Source organism: Narcine bancroftii, chromosome 4 (assembly GCF_036971445.1).
Source record: "Narcine bancroftii isolate sNarBan1 chromosome 4, sNarBan1.hap1, whole genome shotgun sequence".
NCBI classification, from domain to species: Eukaryota; Metazoa; Chordata; class Chondrichthyes; order Torpediniformes; family Narcinidae; genus Narcine; species Narcine bancroftii.
Genome location: NC_091472.1, coordinates 19,622,217 through 19,642,975, shown reverse-complemented (window position 1 = coordinate 19,642,975; position 20,759 = coordinate 19,622,217). Strand labels below are relative to the sequence as shown.

Here is a 20,759-nt window from a genome sequence, read left to right as displayed (position 1 = left end):
TATAGAAAGGATACAAATAAGGTGGAGAGGGTGCAGTGAAGGTTTACAAGGATGTGGTCTGGCTTACAGCATCTAGAATACGGAGAAGAATTAAGGAGACTGGGACTTTATTCACTCGTAGACGGCTAAGAGGGGATTTGATAGAGGTATTTAAAATGAAGGGAATTGATAGATGAGACATAAATAGACTCTTTCCCCTGAGGGCAGGGGAGGTTGGAACAAGAGGACACAAGTTAAGGGTAAGGGAGCAAAATTTTAGGTGAAATGTTAGAGGATGCTTTTTCACTCAGAGAGTGGTGGCAGAATGGAATGATCTTCCAGAAGAGGTAGTTGCGGCAGAGTCCCTTCTGTCATTTAAGAGAAGATTGGATGTGTACATGGATGTGAGGGGTTTGGAGGGTGAACTGGCGCAGACTCAAAGGGCTGACATGGCCTGTTTCCACGCTGTAAACTGTTATAACGCAAGCGCAGGATCAGATCGCAATTCAAAATATGGATTTGAACCAGTGTGACTTTGAAAAATTCCAAGTTGGATCATTGAAAGTAGGGGAGCCCCTGTGACTACAGGAAAATGTGACACCCTTATTCAAAAGGGATTTAAAAAGCAGGAAACTATAAGCCAGTTAGTTTAATGGCTTAGTTGTTGGAGCCCATAATTGAGAAATACTAGTAACTTAGAAAGCTTATTAAAATCAAAAGAAGTCAATATGATTTTATGAAAGGGAAAATCATTGTTTCTTTAAAGATTCTTGCAAATTTGAGTAATGAGCAGAGCTAAACCTGCGGATGCAGTACATTCTGATTTTACGAAGACACGAGTTTAAAGTCACACAAGAGGCACTGCACAAAATAAGTGTTTGCAGTATTAGAGAAAATTGGTTAAAGTAGATAAAAGAACTTTTTTTTTTAAATGAGAAAAAGTCAGAATAAATGAGTTTTTTCCAGAAGGGAAAGGCCCCAAGAATCAGTCTTTCACCCTCAATTTACTATCAATAATAGACCTGGAAACCTACACATTGGTCCTTCCTCCAAGTCTGTAGCATGCTCTCCCAATTGTTATTGGGTCATCAATAAGGATATTTGGACTAACAACACCAGGATAGGTGGAGATAGATGACAAGAACTTGGCCGATGGAGTTTTACGTAGCAAAATACGAGGTCAGGCACTTCAGGACGAGGAATGAATAGACAAGATGCATAGAGACTGAAAACGAGTGTTCTCAAGCACAAAACAAAAAGTTAGCATGCAGGTGCAGCAGGAGTTTAAGAAGACAAATGGCACATTGACTATTGCTAAAAATAAAGTTCTTTTTTTAAATTGTTCATTATGTTAGCAAGGCTACAGAGCATTGTGCAATCCTGGTCACCTATCTGAGAAACAATAACTAATATTGGAAACAATCCAGACAAGATTCATTCAGCTAATTCTTGGATTGAAATTACTTTTCCATCATGAACAGGTAAAAACCTGTATTCCTTGAGTTAAGAATAAAGGGCATTAAAATGTACAATATCCTAAAAGGACATGACAAGGTAGCTCCTGAGAGTTTTCGATCAGGAAAGACTCAAGACTTAGAAGCAAAGGGGGAAACCATTTAAAACAGGAGTGGAAAAGAACCTGGTACATAATAGGATCACTTTATTCCTACTGTTTCCTGCCAATCAGCCAATAATCTACTCTTGCTGATATCCTTTCAACAATTCCATGGGTTCTGATCTTGGTAAGCAACCTCATGTATGGCATCTTGCCAAATGTATGCCTCTACAAGGTCATTCCTCAGCCTCCTCTTCTCAAAAGAATAAGACCAAACCCATCCAACTTCTGATAACTCAAGGCCTCTGGTACTGGTGAATTTCCTTGGACACCTTCCAACATTGAAATCCTTATAAAAAAACTGGGCACAGTACTTCATAGAAGGTCTAACCAAAGCCTTGTATAATTGTATCAGGAGCCCCCAACTTTTGTACTTAATACTCCATCCAATGAAGACAAGCACATTAAAAGCCCTTTTCACTACTCTGACCACCCAACTAGTCTCTTTTAGGAAACAATGCATCTGTACTTTCAGCTCTATTCTGTGACACGTTCCAGGGGTCTACCACTTACAGTGAAAGTCCTGACCTGGTTTGACTTGCCGAAGTCCAACACCTCACATTTGTCAGATACCAATTCCATTTGCCACCATTTGGCCCACCTATCCCACTGATCCATATCTTATTGTAAACTTAGGTATCCTTCCCACTGTCCACCACACCAGCAATTTTGATGTCATCTACGAATTTATTCACATCAACTACTTTGTTATCTATTAATTATTTGGAGCCAGCACCAAATCAGAAAAATAACCCTCCAAAACTGTCCTCTGACTCATTCAACTAAGCCAGTTGGGAATCTAATTGACCAGTTCACCTCAGATCCTACATGATCCAAATGTCTAGATTAACATTAGCCAGCTTCCAGTCACTTCAACCAAGGCCAAAGATAAAGCAAATATCTCTACAATTGCCTCCACAATTTCTTCCCTAGCTTCCAACAAGGTTCAAAAATCACTTGGTCAAGCCCTGGGGATTTATCCACCTTGGTGCACACCATAACCACCAACACCTCCCCCTGATAATTCATATGATTCAGTGAGACTTGTTTGCTTCAATTACTTAACCTCTAGGATCTTCTCCATTGTAAATCTGGTGAAAAATAGGACCAATTATCACTCTAGCCATCCTTTTTCTCTTCAGCTACCAGAAAAATCTTGGGATTTTCCTTTATCCTGCCTGCCAGATCCAACTTGTTCTCTTTTTGCCCTTGTGATTTCCCTTTTAGGTGGACTCCTTCACCTCGAACTCACTGAAGTGAGTAAAGGAAGACTTAATCAAGAAAATTGTGCATGGAAGGGGAACACATGAAATGAACTATCTGAAATGTCTCCCTTGTTTCACCTTTCTCAACCCCACCCTCCTTTTATTTCAACTGCTCTTCATTCCGACACTATCTGGTTCCAACAAATTATGACACTCCTCACCTCCCCACTGCTTGCTGTAAACTAACAATCTTCCCTTTCCCTCTCAGTCCAGTTCCAGGGACTCTTCATGAAATGTCAACAATTGCCCTGTAGTCTTAACTTTCAGGTCAGGTTTTAAAGCATAAAGCTGTACTGTTCACTCGATATGTTCAATTCAAAGCAGCCCACAATAGAGTGATGTTTTAAATTTTCCACTCAAGCCAGCCTTCAGAATCTTCTGACTGAACAAGTTAAAGTTCAAAATGATGAATAGTTTTGCACCAAGGACAAAATGTGACTGAAAATGTTCACAGGAGATTTTGGAAACAAATAAACTTCTATATTGTTCCCAGAGGAATAAAGATATAATAAATAAACAAAATCTCAAACTAGTGAAGTATTTATTCTTCTCAGTCCTAATCAGAATATCAGAAAGAAACTCAAATCCTTTGAATTTAGCTTTGTTAAAAGTTTATATTCCTAATATGATGGACTTGAAACCTCAATTTTGCAATGAAAAGTATATTCACAATCTCTGCTTCTGGCTTTCAAGCATATGGAGTAATGATATTACATCATGGATTCAATTCAAACTACTGTAACTCTGAGGAAAGAATTCCTGGAGGAACTGAGCAGGTCAGTCAGCATCCATGAATGGAAATGGTCAATCACTGTTTCAGGACTTGATAAAGGTTTCAGGCCTGAAAAGACCTAGATATCCTCCATTATCCGTACTGTACATCTGGTTCCCTCCACCCCCAAGCCCAACAAGGACTGGATTCCTCTTGTCCTTGTAGAAATTGTGTTTTAAAATAACCACACAGAAATCATTATAAGTAATTACTCAACATGACTTTATTCAGTCAACAAGCTTCCAGAGAGCAGGGTACAAGCTTAAGGCTATCAAACTCTCAGACAGGAATCAATTCTCACCTCTTCTATCCTAATGCCTGTCTGATCTCTTCAACACAATAGTGCTAACTGACTACTACCTGTTAGATGCAATCTAAAGGCTGCAATAAGCGTCCCTCTCAGTCCCTGAATGGCATTGTTTCTGCTTTGAAGTGTTGCCCACCATCGGCAACTTAAAGAATTTGTAAATTGGAAACCAAAAATCAGTCAGGCAGAGAATAGATACTTAATGTGTACTCAGAGCAACTTTTCCAGACTTCTGTTGATTTTTTTGTATACCAGAAGGATGTTCTTAATTATAACTAGTATATGAGAATAAATAACCAACAACAAATCATTTCCCTCTATTAAGAGGATATGCAAAATGTAAAACACAAACTGTAGCAATACCTTCAAAAAAATGTTATCCAATTTGTATGCAGGAAAATGCCTTAAATATTGTACTCTGTGTTCTTTGAATGAGGGTCAACAGTACTAGTGAGGTGACTGTCTACCCACCTGCTGGCTTGACTCAATAAAGACTGTATTTTGGACTTTGTGGCTTGGTTGTACTTCTTGTATCTTGACAGGAGCTCAACTTTAACATCCTCACCTACAGCCTCTGCATCCAACAAATCCTCCTCCACCACCATTTCTGCCACCTACTACATGATCCCAACACAAGACAACTTCCCTTCTCCTCCCCTCTTCATCTTCTGCAGGGACTGGTCCCTCCATGACTCCCTCTTCCACTCCTCCCTTCTCACTAATCACCCCTTGGCACCTACCAGTGAACATTGGAGGTAATATACTTGCACCCACACCACCTTCCTCATCACCATTTGAGACCCCAAACAGTCCTTCCAAATGAAGCAACACCACTCATAAACTTTCGGTGGTCATCTATTGATTCTGGTGCTCCCTTTGTGATCTCTTCTACATCGAAGAGATTGGGAAATCGCTTTAATTACCTTCACTCTTCTGAAACAGCGTGGATCTCCCAGTAGCCACCCATTTAAATTCCCTGCCCCATTCCCTTGTTGACATGTCTGTCCATGGTCTCATGCACTACCAGACTAAGATCACCTGCAAATTGGAGGAACAACATCTCAATATTCTGTCTGGTTACCCTCCAACTGGAGGGCATTAACACACTTCTCCAGCTTCTGTTAGCCTTTCCCACCCCCTACCCCCCATGTCTCTCTCCCTCCCCTTTTCCCCCAGCTCTGCTTCCACAGATCCAAAAAACCCCTACCACCCTCAGTCAATTCTCTTTCCTGTGTCCCATCCATATATTACCACTTTTTAATCTGTACTCCTGCCCATTCTTCTCTTCTCCCCAGCCTTTTATTCAGTCGTCTTCCTGCTTTTTACTCATACCTTGAAGAAGGGCTCAGGCCTGAAACTTTGGTTATACATCTTGACCTCCACTATGGATACTGAAAGACTTGACAAGTTCCTCCAGGAACTCCAAAAAGTTGACTAACCTATTTACCCATAGATGCTGGTTGGCATGCTGAGTTTCTCCAGCAATTCTTTGTTTTCTCAAGACAAAACAAAACACCTTCAGACTTTTCTGATCTGTTGCAAAAAAATGTGATTCCAATTTCACACTTAATGCACCATGAGATATTAATTATCTAACCATTAGGGTTAGGAGTTGAGGGTTTTCAGCTTTTAGTTATAATGTTAAAATAGCGCAACAGGAAAAATAATTTTAATGGCAATATTTAAATCAAAATCCACCACTCCCGCAACATTTGAATGGAAACTGAACATAATGCAAAAACAAGTCTAAATTAAGAATGTGACCCATAACCTGCTAAAATTAGCAATAAGATCTTACTTAAATTTCAAACCTTTATAAAGTTGGAGCCAAGGATTTAAAATTACAGCAATTTGAACAAGTAGTTCTGGAATTGTTGTCAAGAGGGAGGCTAGCAGACCCAGGAGCAGGACTGACAAGTCTCAATCTACAATATCATAATTTAAGACCTGGGCAACAGGTTCAATACTAAATAAACAATTTCTTAATTTTATACAAGCTGCAATTGCAAACCAAAGATGCAGGGTGAACTGAAGGGATTTGCAGGCCCCTGTTCTTACATACAGGGAAATTTCATCAAACCTGCAAAAGTTATTCATTCTACAAATACCAAGATACTAAAACGAGATCAAGAAGGTTTTTTTTGAGAATTGTTCCACAAAAAAAATTAACTTGCCATTAAATGTAGAGACCATTCCTTGTGTGTCCTCCTATCCATGTCCAATCACCACCTTTTGTCTGTTGGTCTGTGCTTCTCCCCTGTCCTGTCTTCCCTTCTCCCTCAAACATTTTTATTCAGGCGCCTACCCAAGTTTTGCTCATACCTGTAACCTGTAAAGGAGCTGAGGCCCAAAATGCTAATATATCTTAACCTCTATGAATGCTGCTACACTTGCTGAGTTCTTCAAAGCTCAAATAATACTTTTTTTAAATTTATACATCCTGTAATACAAAAACACGAGCCAACATTATAAACAATGATGTGCACTACGTTTCTGACACTGCAAACCTTGGGAAAAAAATTAATCTTCCCTTTCTCTCCTCATGTCTTCTAAAATGTAAGGCAGCTAATTCAAAATTGCTTCAAATTATAGTAATAGATGCAATATTAATTTTCATAATTGGATTACCAGAGAATTCAAATTTTTAAATTCCTTTCTCTACTTTCCACAGGGATTTGTGGCTCCTTTGTTTACTCATCCCTTCCTATCAATGGCTTCCTTGGTACCTATCCCAGTGACCACAAGTACTGCACCTGCATTTACATCACCTTCCTCACAAATATTCTGAGCTCCAAACAGTCCTTCTAAGTGTTCACCTGCGAATCTAAGGGTCATTTACTGATTCCAGTGTTCCCATTGTGGCCTCCTTTACATCAGAGCTTCATTGAGAACCTTCACTGTCTACTACTGCAGCGAGGACCTTCCAGGAGCCAACCACTTCAATGCCATAGTATTGCCACACTGACATGGCTTCATATACTCCCAAGTTGAGACCAGACGCAAATTGGAGGAACAACACCTTGTAATCTGTCTCTGCAGTCTTGTTTCCCTACTACATAAAGCAACTATTATTGCAACTTTCCCTTTAAAATTAATTTTGCTTTGTATTTCTGATAGCTAATTGAGTTTTCAACTGTAACCAACTTAAATAATTAATATGCTGTACATCATTCAACAAGACCAGAATTCCATTTTCCTATCAGGTTCTGATTAAACTCAATTTCCTAGATCCAAAAAATTAGCCACTCAAGAATTTCAGAGATTCAAGACCTCAGTTTTAAGCATCCAACTACTTATCCCAAGACTAGTCCCTGGTTCCCAACTTCCCCACCATGAAAAGATCCTTGATGGTTGGAGAAACAAGTAGGGCTTTTGCAGGAATCTTGAGCAAACAAGGCTGGAGAGACTCAGCAAATGAGGCACCATGCATGGAGAGAAATTGAAAGCTAATGTTTTGGTTTGGAACTGTTTATTTGCTTGACCTGCTGGGCCCTTCAATCTCTCACTGCATCTTCACAGTCTCCCCTGATAATAACCCTCAAAACATTGTCCCTGCATGAGATGATCATGCATCAATATAGTTGGAATCTCTATATACTTCTATAGAGGTACCAACTAGAGAAGGGGCAGTATTGGATCTGCTATTAGGAAATGAGATAGGTCAGGTGATGGAGGTGTGTGTTGGGGAGCATTTTGGGTCCAGTGTCACAATATTATTGGTTCCAAAATAATTATGGAGAAAGACAAGTCTGGACCCAGGGTTGAGATATTTGATTGGAAAAAGGCTAATTTTGAGGAAATGAGAATGGATTTGGAAGGCGTGGACTGGGATAAATTGTTTTATGGGAAGGATGTAAAAGGAAAATGGAGTGCATTCGAAGGTGATATTTTAAGGGTACAAAGATACTATGTTCCTGTTAGGATGAAAGGAAAGGTTAAAAGTTTTAGGGAGCCTTGGTTTATTAAAAGGGTTATTGGAAATATGGTCCAGAAAAAGAGTGGTGTACAAAAAGTAGTCAGCGTGAAGTAAATAAAGTGTTAGAGGAATCTAAGGAATCTTAAGGAAATTAGAAAGGTTAAGAGGAGATAGAAGGTTCCTTTGTCAAGGTGAAAATAAATCCAAAGGGTTTCTACAGGTATTAGGAACAAAAGGATAGTGAGGGATAAAATTAGTTCTCTGGAGGATGAGAGTTTGAACAGTTTTTTTTTCTTCATTATTTACTAAGGAGAAGGATATTTAATCTGTGTAAAGTAAGGGAAATAAGTAGGGAAGTTAGGGAAGTACTGGCATTTTAAGGAAAATAACTCCAAGTCCTCACAAGATATCCTCTAGGAACTTGAAGGAGGTTAGTGTAGAAATAATAGGAGCTTTGACAGAGATATTTAAAATGTCATTAGTAACATGAATAGTGCCAGAGGATTGGAGAGTAGCTCATGTAATCCCATAGTTTTAAAAAGGAGCTGGGAGTAAACCTAGACATTACAGGCCTGCAAGTTTGACATTGGTGGTGGATAAGTTAATGGAAAGTATTCTTAGAGATGGTATATATAAATATTTGGATAAGCAGGGTTTGATTAGGAACAGTCAACATGGATTTGAGGGGAAGATCATATTTGACAAGCCTTACGAATTTTTTGAGGTTACTAAGAAAGTTGATGAGGTAAGCCAGCCAGTGGGTGTTATATGCAGTTTAGTAAGGCCTTTAATAAAATTCCTCAGGGAAGGTCATTTAGGAAGGTTCAATAATTAGAAATTAACATTGAAGTAGTAAAATGGATTCAACAATGGTTGAATGGGAGATGCCAGAGAGTAGTGGTAGATAACTGTCCAATTGGAAGCCAATGACTCGTGGTGTGCCTCAGGGTTCAGTATTGGGTCCATTACTCTTTGTCATATACATTAATGATCTGGATGATGGGATGGTAAATTGAATTAGTAAGTATTCAGATGATACTAAGAGAGGCAGAGCTGTGGATATTAAAGGAGGGTTTTTAAAGCTTGCAGAGGGATTTAGGCCAGTTAGAAGAGTGGGCTGAAAGATGGCAGATGGAGTTTAATGCAGATAAATGTGAGGTCTTACATTTTGGTAGGGATACTCAAAATAGGACATACGTGGTGAATGGTGGGGCATTGAAGAGTGTAGAACACTACATAGTTCCCTGAAGGTGAAGAAATCTTATCAGCGCATTGAGTATAGGAGCTGGGATGTAATGTTAAAATTGTACAAGGCATTGGTGAGGCCAAATTTGGAGTATTGTGTACAGTTTTGGTCACCAAAGTATAGGAAAGATAAACAATTTGGAGAGAGTGCAGAGAAGATTTACTGGAATGTTTGATTCTATTTTCATGTTTAAAGATAATTAAAAGCAACTTTTGTTTAAGTAACCTTTTGTCTTGGTGACTATCTATTGCTGCTTGGTTTTGGGGTTCTCTGAGCTCGTAACAAGGCTTTTTCCTTTAACAGGAGAGATACAAACAAGAGGACGCGAGTTAGGGGGAAAAAGTTTAGAGGAAACATGGAGGGGGGGACACGACACTTCTTTAATCAGAGTGGTGGGAGTGTGGAACGAGCTTCCAGATGAAGTGATGAGGTATGCTCGATGCCAGGTTGAGTGTAGGTCAGTGGGATTAGGTTGGACAAAGTGTCAGCATGGAATAGAAGGGCCAAGTTGGTCTGTTTCTGGGCTGTAATTGTTATATGATTATAAGTACAACCTGACAAAACAGGGTTCACTGGTCCTCCGTGCAAAACACACAGACACATATCCAAACACATATACAGACAAACAAAAGACATGCAGGACAAGTATTCATATATGTATTCCCATACAACACTCACGTACTTAAACATTTCAACCCATAAACCCAAAAGGAGTCATGCACACACCCCGACCATAATTTCTCCATACATTATTCACTGCTGCATAGGCTATATGATCACAGAAAGCAAAGATATACTTAATACTATATTGATATTGTCTCTCTCGCAGATTTATTGAAATGATAGGGTTGTCACTGCTGCTAGTCTCCGACTGACAAGCCTATTCATGTGTCACAGCCATGGAGGCAGTGTCCTTTATATTAACTAGGTGTTGAGGGCCACTGACGACCTAAACACATTGTTCAGGTTATTCATCACACATTTGTCTAATTTCTCTACCCTTTATCAAACAATGTAATCTTGGAAAGGAAGGGAGCATCATGTGTTTTTTTTTTAAATTTGATCAGCATACCATTGGAAAATTGACCTTCAAGTGTCAGAAATTTAAGATTAAAGTCAACTTTTAGCTTTGCAGTCTTTGGCTGCCTTGAAGCCTACAGCAGTTAACTCAGTGCAAGAAGAACCCTCCTCCAAAATAGCCGTGATTCAGCAACACTGAACACCTGCTAGAAAAGTAGCCATCTTTCATGATTTGATTCAGCTTCTTGGGGAAAAAAATTGCCTCCACAGCACGTATGCTGAGTAGAATGAATATGTGCAAGCTTTTTCAAACATTCAAACCAGCCACAGCTGATCTTGAATGTACTGGAACTTCCAAAATGTCTGTCTTCCTTTTTATGTTCTTTCCAGGTTTCCCATAATGACTTCACTTTTTCTTTGGCAACCAAGCTCTGGGGCCATCCCATTTTTCTGACCTGTACATCCAGAAACAGATTCAACTCTCCCAACATTTTATATCACCTATGCAGATAACCATTTATGAATCTAATACTACTTCTTGGCAGTCTAAGATTTAGATATCTTTGCTTCCACTTTCAGCTGACTGATTGGCCAATTTGGAAAATGCAGACTCTCCCACAGCTGTGGCAGGGTGCCCGATTTCTCTTCCAACTACTTGTCTTCTAGCTAGCCAAACCATATCTGCTTCTTTATGTACATTTTTGCCAAATAAATCTCTTAACCATATAACTGTTTACAGCACAGAAACAGGCCATGTCGGCCCTTCAAGTCCGTACCGGTTCATTTGAACAACTCCACTAGCTCCTCCGCAAACTCCTGAGGAAGTAGAGGCTTTCTTCATGATGCCATTGGTGTGTTTAAGCAAGAACGTTTAATATTTAACAAGATAATAGATAATGAATTTAGCCTTGACTCCCAGTTGTCAATCTCCCTTCCTTGTAAGGAGTTCTTGAAAATTTATCACTTTCACGCATAAAAATTAATAAATGAATGCTCACTAGGTCCATAGAGCTTGTCTCGTGCTATTAATCAAAATCATAACTTGGGACAAACAGGGAAATTCAGGACCTGCAAGAGGGGAAAACATACCTCCAAGATCCCTCTCTATTTGGATTGAGATCAATAAATTTCATTATCTACTTACCCAAAATGCCTTTTACTTGCTGTGCAATGTTTTGTTCCCCTCAGCTAACCAACCTTGACTATCATCAGTTCCCTATTTATCACCCCTCCAACTAAACTTTCCATATTCCTTCAGTTCATGGTTTGTTTTCATCCCCACAAACTCATTTTCCAATCAAACCACTCGATTTCTCCTTTTCTATACATTATAAAATAAGAACAAAGTACCTGTACAGCAACAATATAAACCCAAGACTGTAGAACTCCATTAACCTGGAACATTCAGGCATTGGTGTCAAACTGACATTTTCCAGACCATATTTGTTACTCCAATCAATATTCCAATACCATTCTTTCAATACCATTGACATCTTTCCTGTAGTTAAGTGACCAAAAATGCACCAAATACTCCAAATTTGGCCTCAATGTCTTTACAACATCCCAACTCCTATACAATACTTGATTTATGAAGCCCAATGCTCTTAACAACCCTATCTACCTGTGACACAACTTTCAGGGAATTATGTATCTATAATTCCCAGGTCCCTCCATTCTACCGCATTCCTTAGTGCCCTACCATTTACCATGCATGTCCTACCTTGGTTTGTCCTTCCAAAATACAACACCTCACATTTGTCTCATTAAATTCCAGATGAGATTTTTTAGCTCATTTTTCCCAGCTAGTCCAGATCCCTCTGAAGCTTTGAAAACCTTCCTCACTGTCCACAACACCTCCAATCTTTTGCATCATCTGCACACTTGCTGATCCAATTTACATCATCCAGATTGTTAATATAGACGACAAGCAACGATGGTCCCAGCTCCAATCCCTGATGCACACCACTTAACCATAGGCCTCCAGCCTGAGAAGCAATCATCGATTACAACTCTGTGGCTTCTCCCACGTAGCCAATGTCAAATCCACTTTACGACCTCACCATGAGCCTTCCTAACTAACCTCTCACGCAAGACCTTGTCAAAGGTCTAACTAAAGTTAATGTTGACAGCATCCAGTTATTCCTTCATTTTTCCTGGTAATCAAAAAAAAAAACTACAGGATTGTCTAAACACGACCTATGCACAAAGCCATGTTGAGTATCCATAATCGGTCCCTGGCCATCGTAATACTTGTAAATCCAATCTCTCAGGACATTTTCCAATAATTTCTCTACTACCTGTAATGACCTCACGCTCACCAGCCTACAGTTTCCTGGGTTACTTTTGGAGCCCTTTTTTTAAATAAAAGGGAACAATATGAGCTACTGTCCAATCATCTGGCACCACACCTATAGCCAAGATAATTTTAAATATTTTTGCCAGGTCCCCTGCAATTTTGACTCTACCCTCCCTCAATATCCAAGAGAATTATCTTGACAGGCCCGGAGATTTATCCACCATTATTTGCTTACATACAGCAAGCACCTCCTCCTCTTTAACTTGTATAGGCTTCATGATCTTGCTGTCTTCTTTACTTCCCTAGACACTGTGCCACTTTCCTCAAGTAAATACTGATGCAAAAATAAAAAACCATTTAAGATCTCTCCCATCTCTTCTGGTTTCATACATAGTCAACCACTCTTCAAAGAATCCAATTTTGTCCCTTGCTATCCTTTTGCTCTTAATATACCTGTAGAAATCCTTAGTATTTTCTTTCACATTGTGGAAATAGAGAAATGGGGGAGAGCCGAGTTGATGGCAGCAGGGGGGAAAACCACGTTTTATGAGAGGGAGGATGTCCTGGAATGGAAGACCTCATCTTGGGAGAAATGAATAAAATCCTTATAGGAGGCGATGTAGGAAGTAACATAGCTGAGGTAACTGGGAATTAACGAACACAAGAAATGGGAGCAAGAGTAGGCCATCTAGCCCATCAAGCCTGCTCTGCCATTCAATACAACAACCTTGTTATTTTTGCACTTTTCCAAAAGATGCAGACTTAGCTACTCTTCAGTGTTCTGTTGGCTATTTGAAGGGCTAGAGAATACTCCCTTCCTGTTTCTGACTCCCACCCACAATTAATCAACAGACAATCCCTCCACAAGCTTCCCTTTTTGCAGCTGTTATGCTACGTCTGATTACCAATACTTCTCTCCCAAATTCTTTTGAAACATCTTAAACCCAAAACTTGCATCAGCTAATCATGCCCTTGTGTCATCCAAGTCTCTAAAGCCTTCAACATTGTAATTCCATGTACTGATTATTGCTCCAAGTTTATCTCGCTTAACACTTTGAAAAGACAAGTGTGAGTTACTCCATTTTGGAAAGACAAACCAAGAAAGGACATACACAGTAAATGGTAGGGTACTGAGTAGTGCAGTACCACAGAGGGATTTAGGAATAGATATGCACACAATTTCCTGAAAGTGGTGTCACAGATGGATTGTAAAGAGTTTTTGGCATATTGCCCTTCATAAATCAAAGTATTGAGTACAGGAGTTGGGATGTCATGTTAAAGTTGTAGAAGACATTGGTGATGCCAAATTTGAAGTACTGTGTCCAGTTTTGATCACCTACCTATAGGAAAGATATCAATAAGATTGAAAGAGTGCAGAAAATATTTACTAGGATGCTACCCTGACTTCAGGAACTGAGTTAAAGGGAAAGGTTAAACAGGTTAGGAGTTTATTCCCTGGAACATAGAAGGATAAGGGGAGATTTAATAGAGGTATTTAAAATTGAGGGGGATCGATAGTGTAAATGTAGATAGGCTTTTTCCACTGAGTGTAGGTGAGATAAAAACCAGAGGACATAGGTTAAGTATAAAAGGGGAAAGTTTAGGGGGAACATGAGAGGGAACCTCTTCACACAGACAGTGGTGGATGTGTAGAACAAACTTCCAGCTGAAGTGGTGAATGCGGGTACAATTTTAACATTTAAGAGGAATTTGTACAGGTACCTGGATGTGAGAGGAATGGAGGGCTGTGGACTGGGTGCAGGTCAGTGGGACTAGGCAAAAAAAAAGGCTCGACACAGATTAGAAGGACCAAAGAGACCTGCTTCTGTGCTGTAATATTCTGTAGTTCTCAAAGTACACACCAACCCATCCATCTGACTACACATGCTCCATCCACAACCTATCATTCTTCAGTCTTGCTATACATTGCAGCTACCTTTTCACTAACCTCTACCACCTGATCCAATACTATGGTTCCCATGCCCTTGCCAAGCTAGTTTAAACCCTCCCCAGTAGCTCAATCAGACCTGCCCAGTAAATATTGGTCCATCTCCAGTTCAGGAGAAACCCATCCCTTTTGCACAGGCCATACCTTCCCCTCTCCAAAAAAAATCCACAAATTGAAATCTTACCCCTGCACCATCTAGCCATACATTCATCTGGCATAACTTCCTGTTCTTGCCTCTACTGGTGTCTGGCACAGGCAGCAATCCAGAGATCACCACCCTTGAGATTCATTCCTTTTCCTATCAATGTCATTGCAACAATGTGCTGTTACGAGCCCAGACGACCCATAATCCCAGCAATAGGTATTCACCAAGACAAATGGTTACTTAAATAAAAGTTGCCTTTAATTATCTTTAAACATGAAAACAGAATCAAACTTTAACTTCTCTCTATTGACTTAACTAACCTAACTTAACCCCCTTCTAATTCTAAGCGCATGTGTATGTAATGCGTGTGCAACTTCAGAAAAGGTTTTTCATTCACAGTCCAATCTCACTTCTCATTCCTTCAAGTTCACTGGTTGCAGGCAATTCTTATATTGTGCACAGAATTTAACATTGATGAATTTCACTAGGTTTTGGTGCTTGAATGGTAAATGGCTACCGCTCAGGAAGGTTCTTGTCAGTTTTCAGAGAGAGATTTGCTGTTCCAGGACATCCACAACTGATTTATTTCCATCAGCCACTTCATTGACTTGCTGACAAAACTTGCACGTTCAGAGTTCTCCAGATGATAACCTCTTTCTTTCAGGTCACCACAGAGTTCCTTTTTGTTTCTCTTATTTCAAGTGAAACGTTAGACAGCCAATCCTCTCCTCTTGCATGAACTACAAAGGCTTTGACCAGGCTGAACAAAGCACTTACAGCCAGTCTTCCAAATGGGATTTTCCACAAACATGCCAGCTTGTCCTGTTCCAGTCCCAGCTACTGTTGCTGGCTGTAACACTGTAGAAGTCATCTCTGTGTGTCTCTCTCTCTGAGAGAAAGTCTGGTTCTGCTTGCAAAACCACATGACCCTCTTAGAACAGACAATCTGTGGCTCCAACAAGCTCCTTCATCTGTGGTCTTTTTGTAAACAACAATCCATTAGTGATGTCTCTTGGGCACTCTCTAAAGCACTTGCAAAGGCTGTAGGACTGATATGTCTAGCATTAGCAGAGCTCCGGTATTTCAAATAAGATCGGTTTTAAAGTGTTTGTATGTGACCTACTCTAACCAACCTTTCCCAATCCATCTCCCCAAAAACATATCTATATACTCTGTCACAGTACAGCGATATATAGATGCTCACCCTACCTCTCAAGAATTCTATAGAGTCAGAGATGTCTCCCACCCTGGCACCTGGGAGACAATATACATCCAAGAGTCTTGATCCTTTCCAAAAATCTCCTGTCTGTTTCCCCACTAGGTATTTTTTTAAAATCATACCAATGATTCAAAGGGTCAGATCCAAAAATCAGTCACAAAATTACTCTGAAGCTATTTGATTATCTAAAATCCAATCCAAAGCAAATTTATCAGCATCAAAGAATAAAGCTTCAAGTGAAAAATTAAACCAGTCAGAAAGTTGTAATCATTATATTTGGGGCAATTTGGAGTTTGGACACTTGAAAATCTCCAGTGACTATAGAATGGTAATGTTTATAGATTGTTGGATTGTACCCTTTGCTTGCACTAAATCAACTTAGATTATTTTTCCATCAACCTTTCAAGATAAAATGCAAGCCCAAGATTGCAGATGATACAAAGATTGGGAGAGCTGTGGGCAGTGCAGAGGGCTATCAAAGAACACAGGATTAATTGCAGTTATGGGCAAAGAAGTGATAGATGAAGATTAATCAGGGCTAGAGTGAAGATTTGCATTTTGGGAGGTCAAATGTAAAGGGAATGTCTACAATTAATAGCAAGGGACTTCTAAAAGCATTGATATGCAGAAGGATCTGGAGTCCAGGTTCATTGCCTTTGAAAGTGACTATACAAGTTGACAAGGTGATAAACAAGGCATATAACATGCTTGGCTTAACAGGTTGGGGTAATGAGTATCAAAGCAAGGAAGTCATATTGGTATCAAGAGACTGAGTCCAATCTTAATTTTTCCTCAAACCAATCATTGCAGAAATCCATTTGATGAACCTTTATTGCATTGACTTCTCCTTAGGTATAGAGAAAAGATCTGCACCAAATGCAATTGCACCAGGGTCTATAAATTTTCAATTTCACTCTGATTCTCAAGTCTTCTTGCTATTTAGCGGACGCATGGTTGGACTTCTGTATCTGCACGTTAATTTTCAGTGACTCAGGTCAAGAGCACTTGCATCTTTCTGAACTGGGCCAGACCATAACAAACAATGTGCACCAAGATTTAACATAAAACAAAAATTCATACAAGCATGTTGCAGTCAAACATGACCTCTTGCAAGAATTTCTTCCCAAAATAAATGTCCAGCTTTTGAAGTACATAGAGAGTAGTAGTAGATAAATTTGCATGAATAGGGACAGCGCAATGATGCAGTCAGTCAAGCTGCTGCTTCACAACTCCACCAACCTACAGTCAATCCTAACTTCTAGGACACTGTGTGAAATTTGCACTCTATTCCAGGTGCTTTAGTTTTCTTCCTAAAGAAATCTCTTGGTGCCTGCCACATTGACCACCGCCAGTGGGCTGATATCGCCTCAAACCGTGCATCTTGGCGCCTCACAGTTCGGCGGGCAGCAACCTCCTTTGAAGAAGACCGCAGAGCCCACCTCACTGACAAAAGACAAAGGAGGAAAAACCCAACACCCAACCCCAACCCACCAATTTTCCCCTGCAATCGCTGCAGCCGTGTCTGCCTGCAGCTGACGTGGACATTACCCCTCCATAAATCTTCGTCCACGAAGCCAAGCCAAAGAAGAACATTCTAAATACATATAACCTAATGTGGGTTTAATTAGTCTCAATAAAGGGTCCTGATCCTAAGCATTGATTAATCATGTCTGCTAATGAATTCTGCCAAACACACCAAGTTCCTCAAGCATCTTGTTGTTTGCTCAAGATTCTAGCATCTGTAATGTGCACACCTCTTGGTTGATTGCTGTTATAAATTGCTGTTCATGAGTAGGGGATTGGTAGCATCTGGGAGATTTATGGGAATGTAGACAGAATAAAATGAGCTGTGTAAAAAGGTGCTTGATAGTCAACTTGGTATCAGAGTTCAGGGAGTGTTTCCTTGCTGTCTCACAGAATGAATAACACAAACATATGGTGAGAATAGACTTCTGCAGAATGCAATCAGTATATTATTTATCAAAGCAATTCTAACCCCATCTTTTGAATGACAAGCCAGCATTAACATAACCTCAATACCACTTTTGATCTGAAGTATTAACTGACATTGGACAATCACATTCTAAACATTCATGAACAGACATTGCAGCCAATATCATTCATATAACAAAAACCATATTACCTTATTTCTGTCCAACATAAAACAATGTCAAAATGCCAAGAGACATCAAATTGACTTTACATAGTAATACTGAAGTATTTTCCTCTTACAAAACACTATTTTCCAAATGTTGATTAAGTAATGATGTTAAAAATCAAATCTGCAGGCTGCTTTTTTTTTTAAATGTCTCAATCAAGAGTTTGAGAGAATCTGATCATTTTGTGACAAGAATGGAATTTCAGTATTTTGTAAACAACTGAGGACATGTTTTTAGTTTTGATGGTTCAGATTTCTTTCTAAAGATTACAAGGCATTTGATTAGTCAAGGGTTAAAGGGAGAAAGCCAGGGAGTGGGGCTGAGGTGGGGGGGGGGGGGGGGAGATGGATTGGCTCATATTAGAATGGCAGAGCAGATTTGATGGGCCAATTGGCCTATTTCTCCTCCTCCATCTTGTGTGTTTTTTTTATTTACCACAATGTAGACACACCATTGTATACACAGTATCTGTACTTCATCCAAGAGATCACCTCACTAATTAATTGATGAATATTAACAAACAGTTTGGTCTCGAGTCATCATTGGAGCCCTGAGAAAATTAAACTTTTACACCTCGTATATGGATTTTTTTTTTTCACAAAAACATCAAGGATTTACTTTTTAAGTAGCTTTGAAAATTCAGTACCCATTTGGCTGTAGTAAGATGTTCAGTGCATATGTTCATTGTATATGGCAAACATCATATATACATTCACCCTTGTCCATTTTAAATGTGTGCACAGGAAATTTGCCAGACTTTGAGGGATAAAGAACTTCAGTTGTAGGCAGAGTGTAGAAGAGCCCTAGTCAGGTTTCTGGTAATATTTAATTGGGGCATTTAAAATTAAGTTATTTCTACAAGGAGAAATCATTTCCCCAAAAATTGCAAGAGTAGGGAGATGAGAAATTTAAAAGTTAGCTATACTTGGAATACATTGTAAAATGTAATATTTTTTTTCCTCAGGCAAAGAAATTATTCCATCTTCTAAAAAGTTAGAAAAATAATTTTAGATCGTTTTTACACCTCTTTCAGTGTGCTGACACAGAGTGATGAACTAAGTTGCTGGAAAAAAACATTGGCGGAAGTTGAACAACTCACATTTAAATACAAAATATTTGAGGGAAAGAAAAGCTCATTGTGCATTACACTAAAATTACTTTAATTATAGAGTATGATCAGATATATGAAACTTAAAGTGCAATTAAGATGCAAATGTTTGGTCAATTAAAGCACAAACAATGATTCAATGAACATGTACTAGAATCATGACAAGGTCCTAAATATGGTCATGTCTCCATCTGATTTCCTGGTCAGAGACCTTTCAGTTTCTACAAGCAATCCGTTACAACAATGTTTTTAAAACCAAAGTTCAAAATTTCAAGATGCTTGAGCTTCTCTAGAGTTACTATTTATAAATGCATCAGCAAGACAATTTCCTGAGACAGTTTGCAATAGGAAATCCTAATTATATTTTCCATTGACATGAATTCTACAACAGCAGCAAATTCACTGAACACTTTACACAGGCAAAACAGAAATCCAACAAAAAGGTTGATAATTAAAATGGGTTATTGAGGTCTCGTTAGTGCCTTGAATAAACTCCTGAATGACAAGGATATTGCGTTTTTTCCCCTTCATGAAGCTAATTAAATCATCAATCTCCATCACCCATAACAGACCAATCAGGTTCAAAAACACTAAGACTTTATAAAACTTGAAGTGAAGATCTGTCCAATTGTACATTTTCTCATTTGAGATGAATGTTGAAGATGGGCATTTATACCATTCAGCCCTGTTAGCAAGATGCACCTATACACTCTTGATGACCTTATCAGTCAACTTGACCTCTTCACTCCAATCAATCATCGATCGTAATAAAGAGGTCGACACCCAGGACCATCTCATTGCATTCACCTTTTTTTTAAACGAACACTGCAAATGAACGATCCGAGTCACCGAAAGAAAAAGCCAAATTCTGTTATTTCCAAACTCCCTAATCACTTTATTTTTACTATCAAGCAACCGAATAAATAAATACGCCAGAGGAGCAACTGCTAACATTACCACTAAACCAACAGAACATTAAAGAAACAATGGATTCAAGCCAAAACTCATGTGTTAAACAGATTCTATTTCCTATTTTGATTCTCTTACAAATCCGGAACTGCAGTTGACATGATTCAAAACAAGTTTAAACCCTAATCGAAATGTATTCAACTAATTGGTCAAAACCAAAAAAATAATTGGGCTTAAATTACGTCAGCGTTGAAAACACGTTTGCCTTAGACACAAAACTGCATTCAGATCCTCATTTCTGCTATCCATCCTCCATTCATCCACCCAGAAAATCCCTTTCCGTCTCCACACAGATACAATACTGTAACAAATGAAGCCGGGCTTACCTCTTTTTTGCACCCATCCTTCCTTCACAATCGTTATGTCGCTCATATCCGATGATGCCCCCCCGAGAGCCCAACCAGCCGAGCAAGTCGTGCTTTGGACGAGCTCTGCCTTCCCACCGTTATTTCCTCAAGGCGACCTCCAATCCAAGAGCCACCGCTGTCAGGGAAAACACCACCACAATTTGAACACCAAAATGACGCATGAAACGATCACATTGCATTCTCAGTCTTGTGATATTTCTATGACATCCAGAGGGAAAAAAAAATGAAAAATTCATCACCTCAAATGAGCCTTTAGAAAATCACATCATTGCACCTCGTCAAATGTAATCTAATAACTGAAGTGGCTTTTATACATGAAACTATTTGAAAATGTACATGATTCCACCCATTTAAAAAGTGGAATCGCAGTCAGCATTTCGAAAGCATTTTTCGGTGATAAAAATGTACTTTCAATCAAATATTTGAC

The 20,759-nt window shown here is 39.2% G+C and overlaps 1 protein-coding gene across 7 annotated transcripts in view; it reads right to left on the bottom strand.

Annotated features, from left to right (window-relative positions):
• Window positions 1–20,487, bottom strand: part of akt3a (v-akt murine thymoma viral oncogene homolog 3a) — a 416,568-nt gene extending 396,081 nt beyond the window's left edge. The window contains exon 1 of one of the 7 annotated variants that reach the window (XM_069930899.1): window positions 20,291–20,487. In XM_069930899.1, coding sequence (XP_069787000.1) covers window positions 20,291–20,336 — 46 coding nt within the window. In that variant the 5' untranslated portion in view covers window positions 20,337–20,487. The remainder of the gene's footprint in view (window positions 1–20,290) is intronic. The other 6 variants (XM_069930893.1, XM_069930900.1, XM_069930892.1 and 3 more) reach the window with 6 other exon arrangements.
• Between the last annotated feature and the right edge of the window lie 272 nt (window positions 20,488–20,759).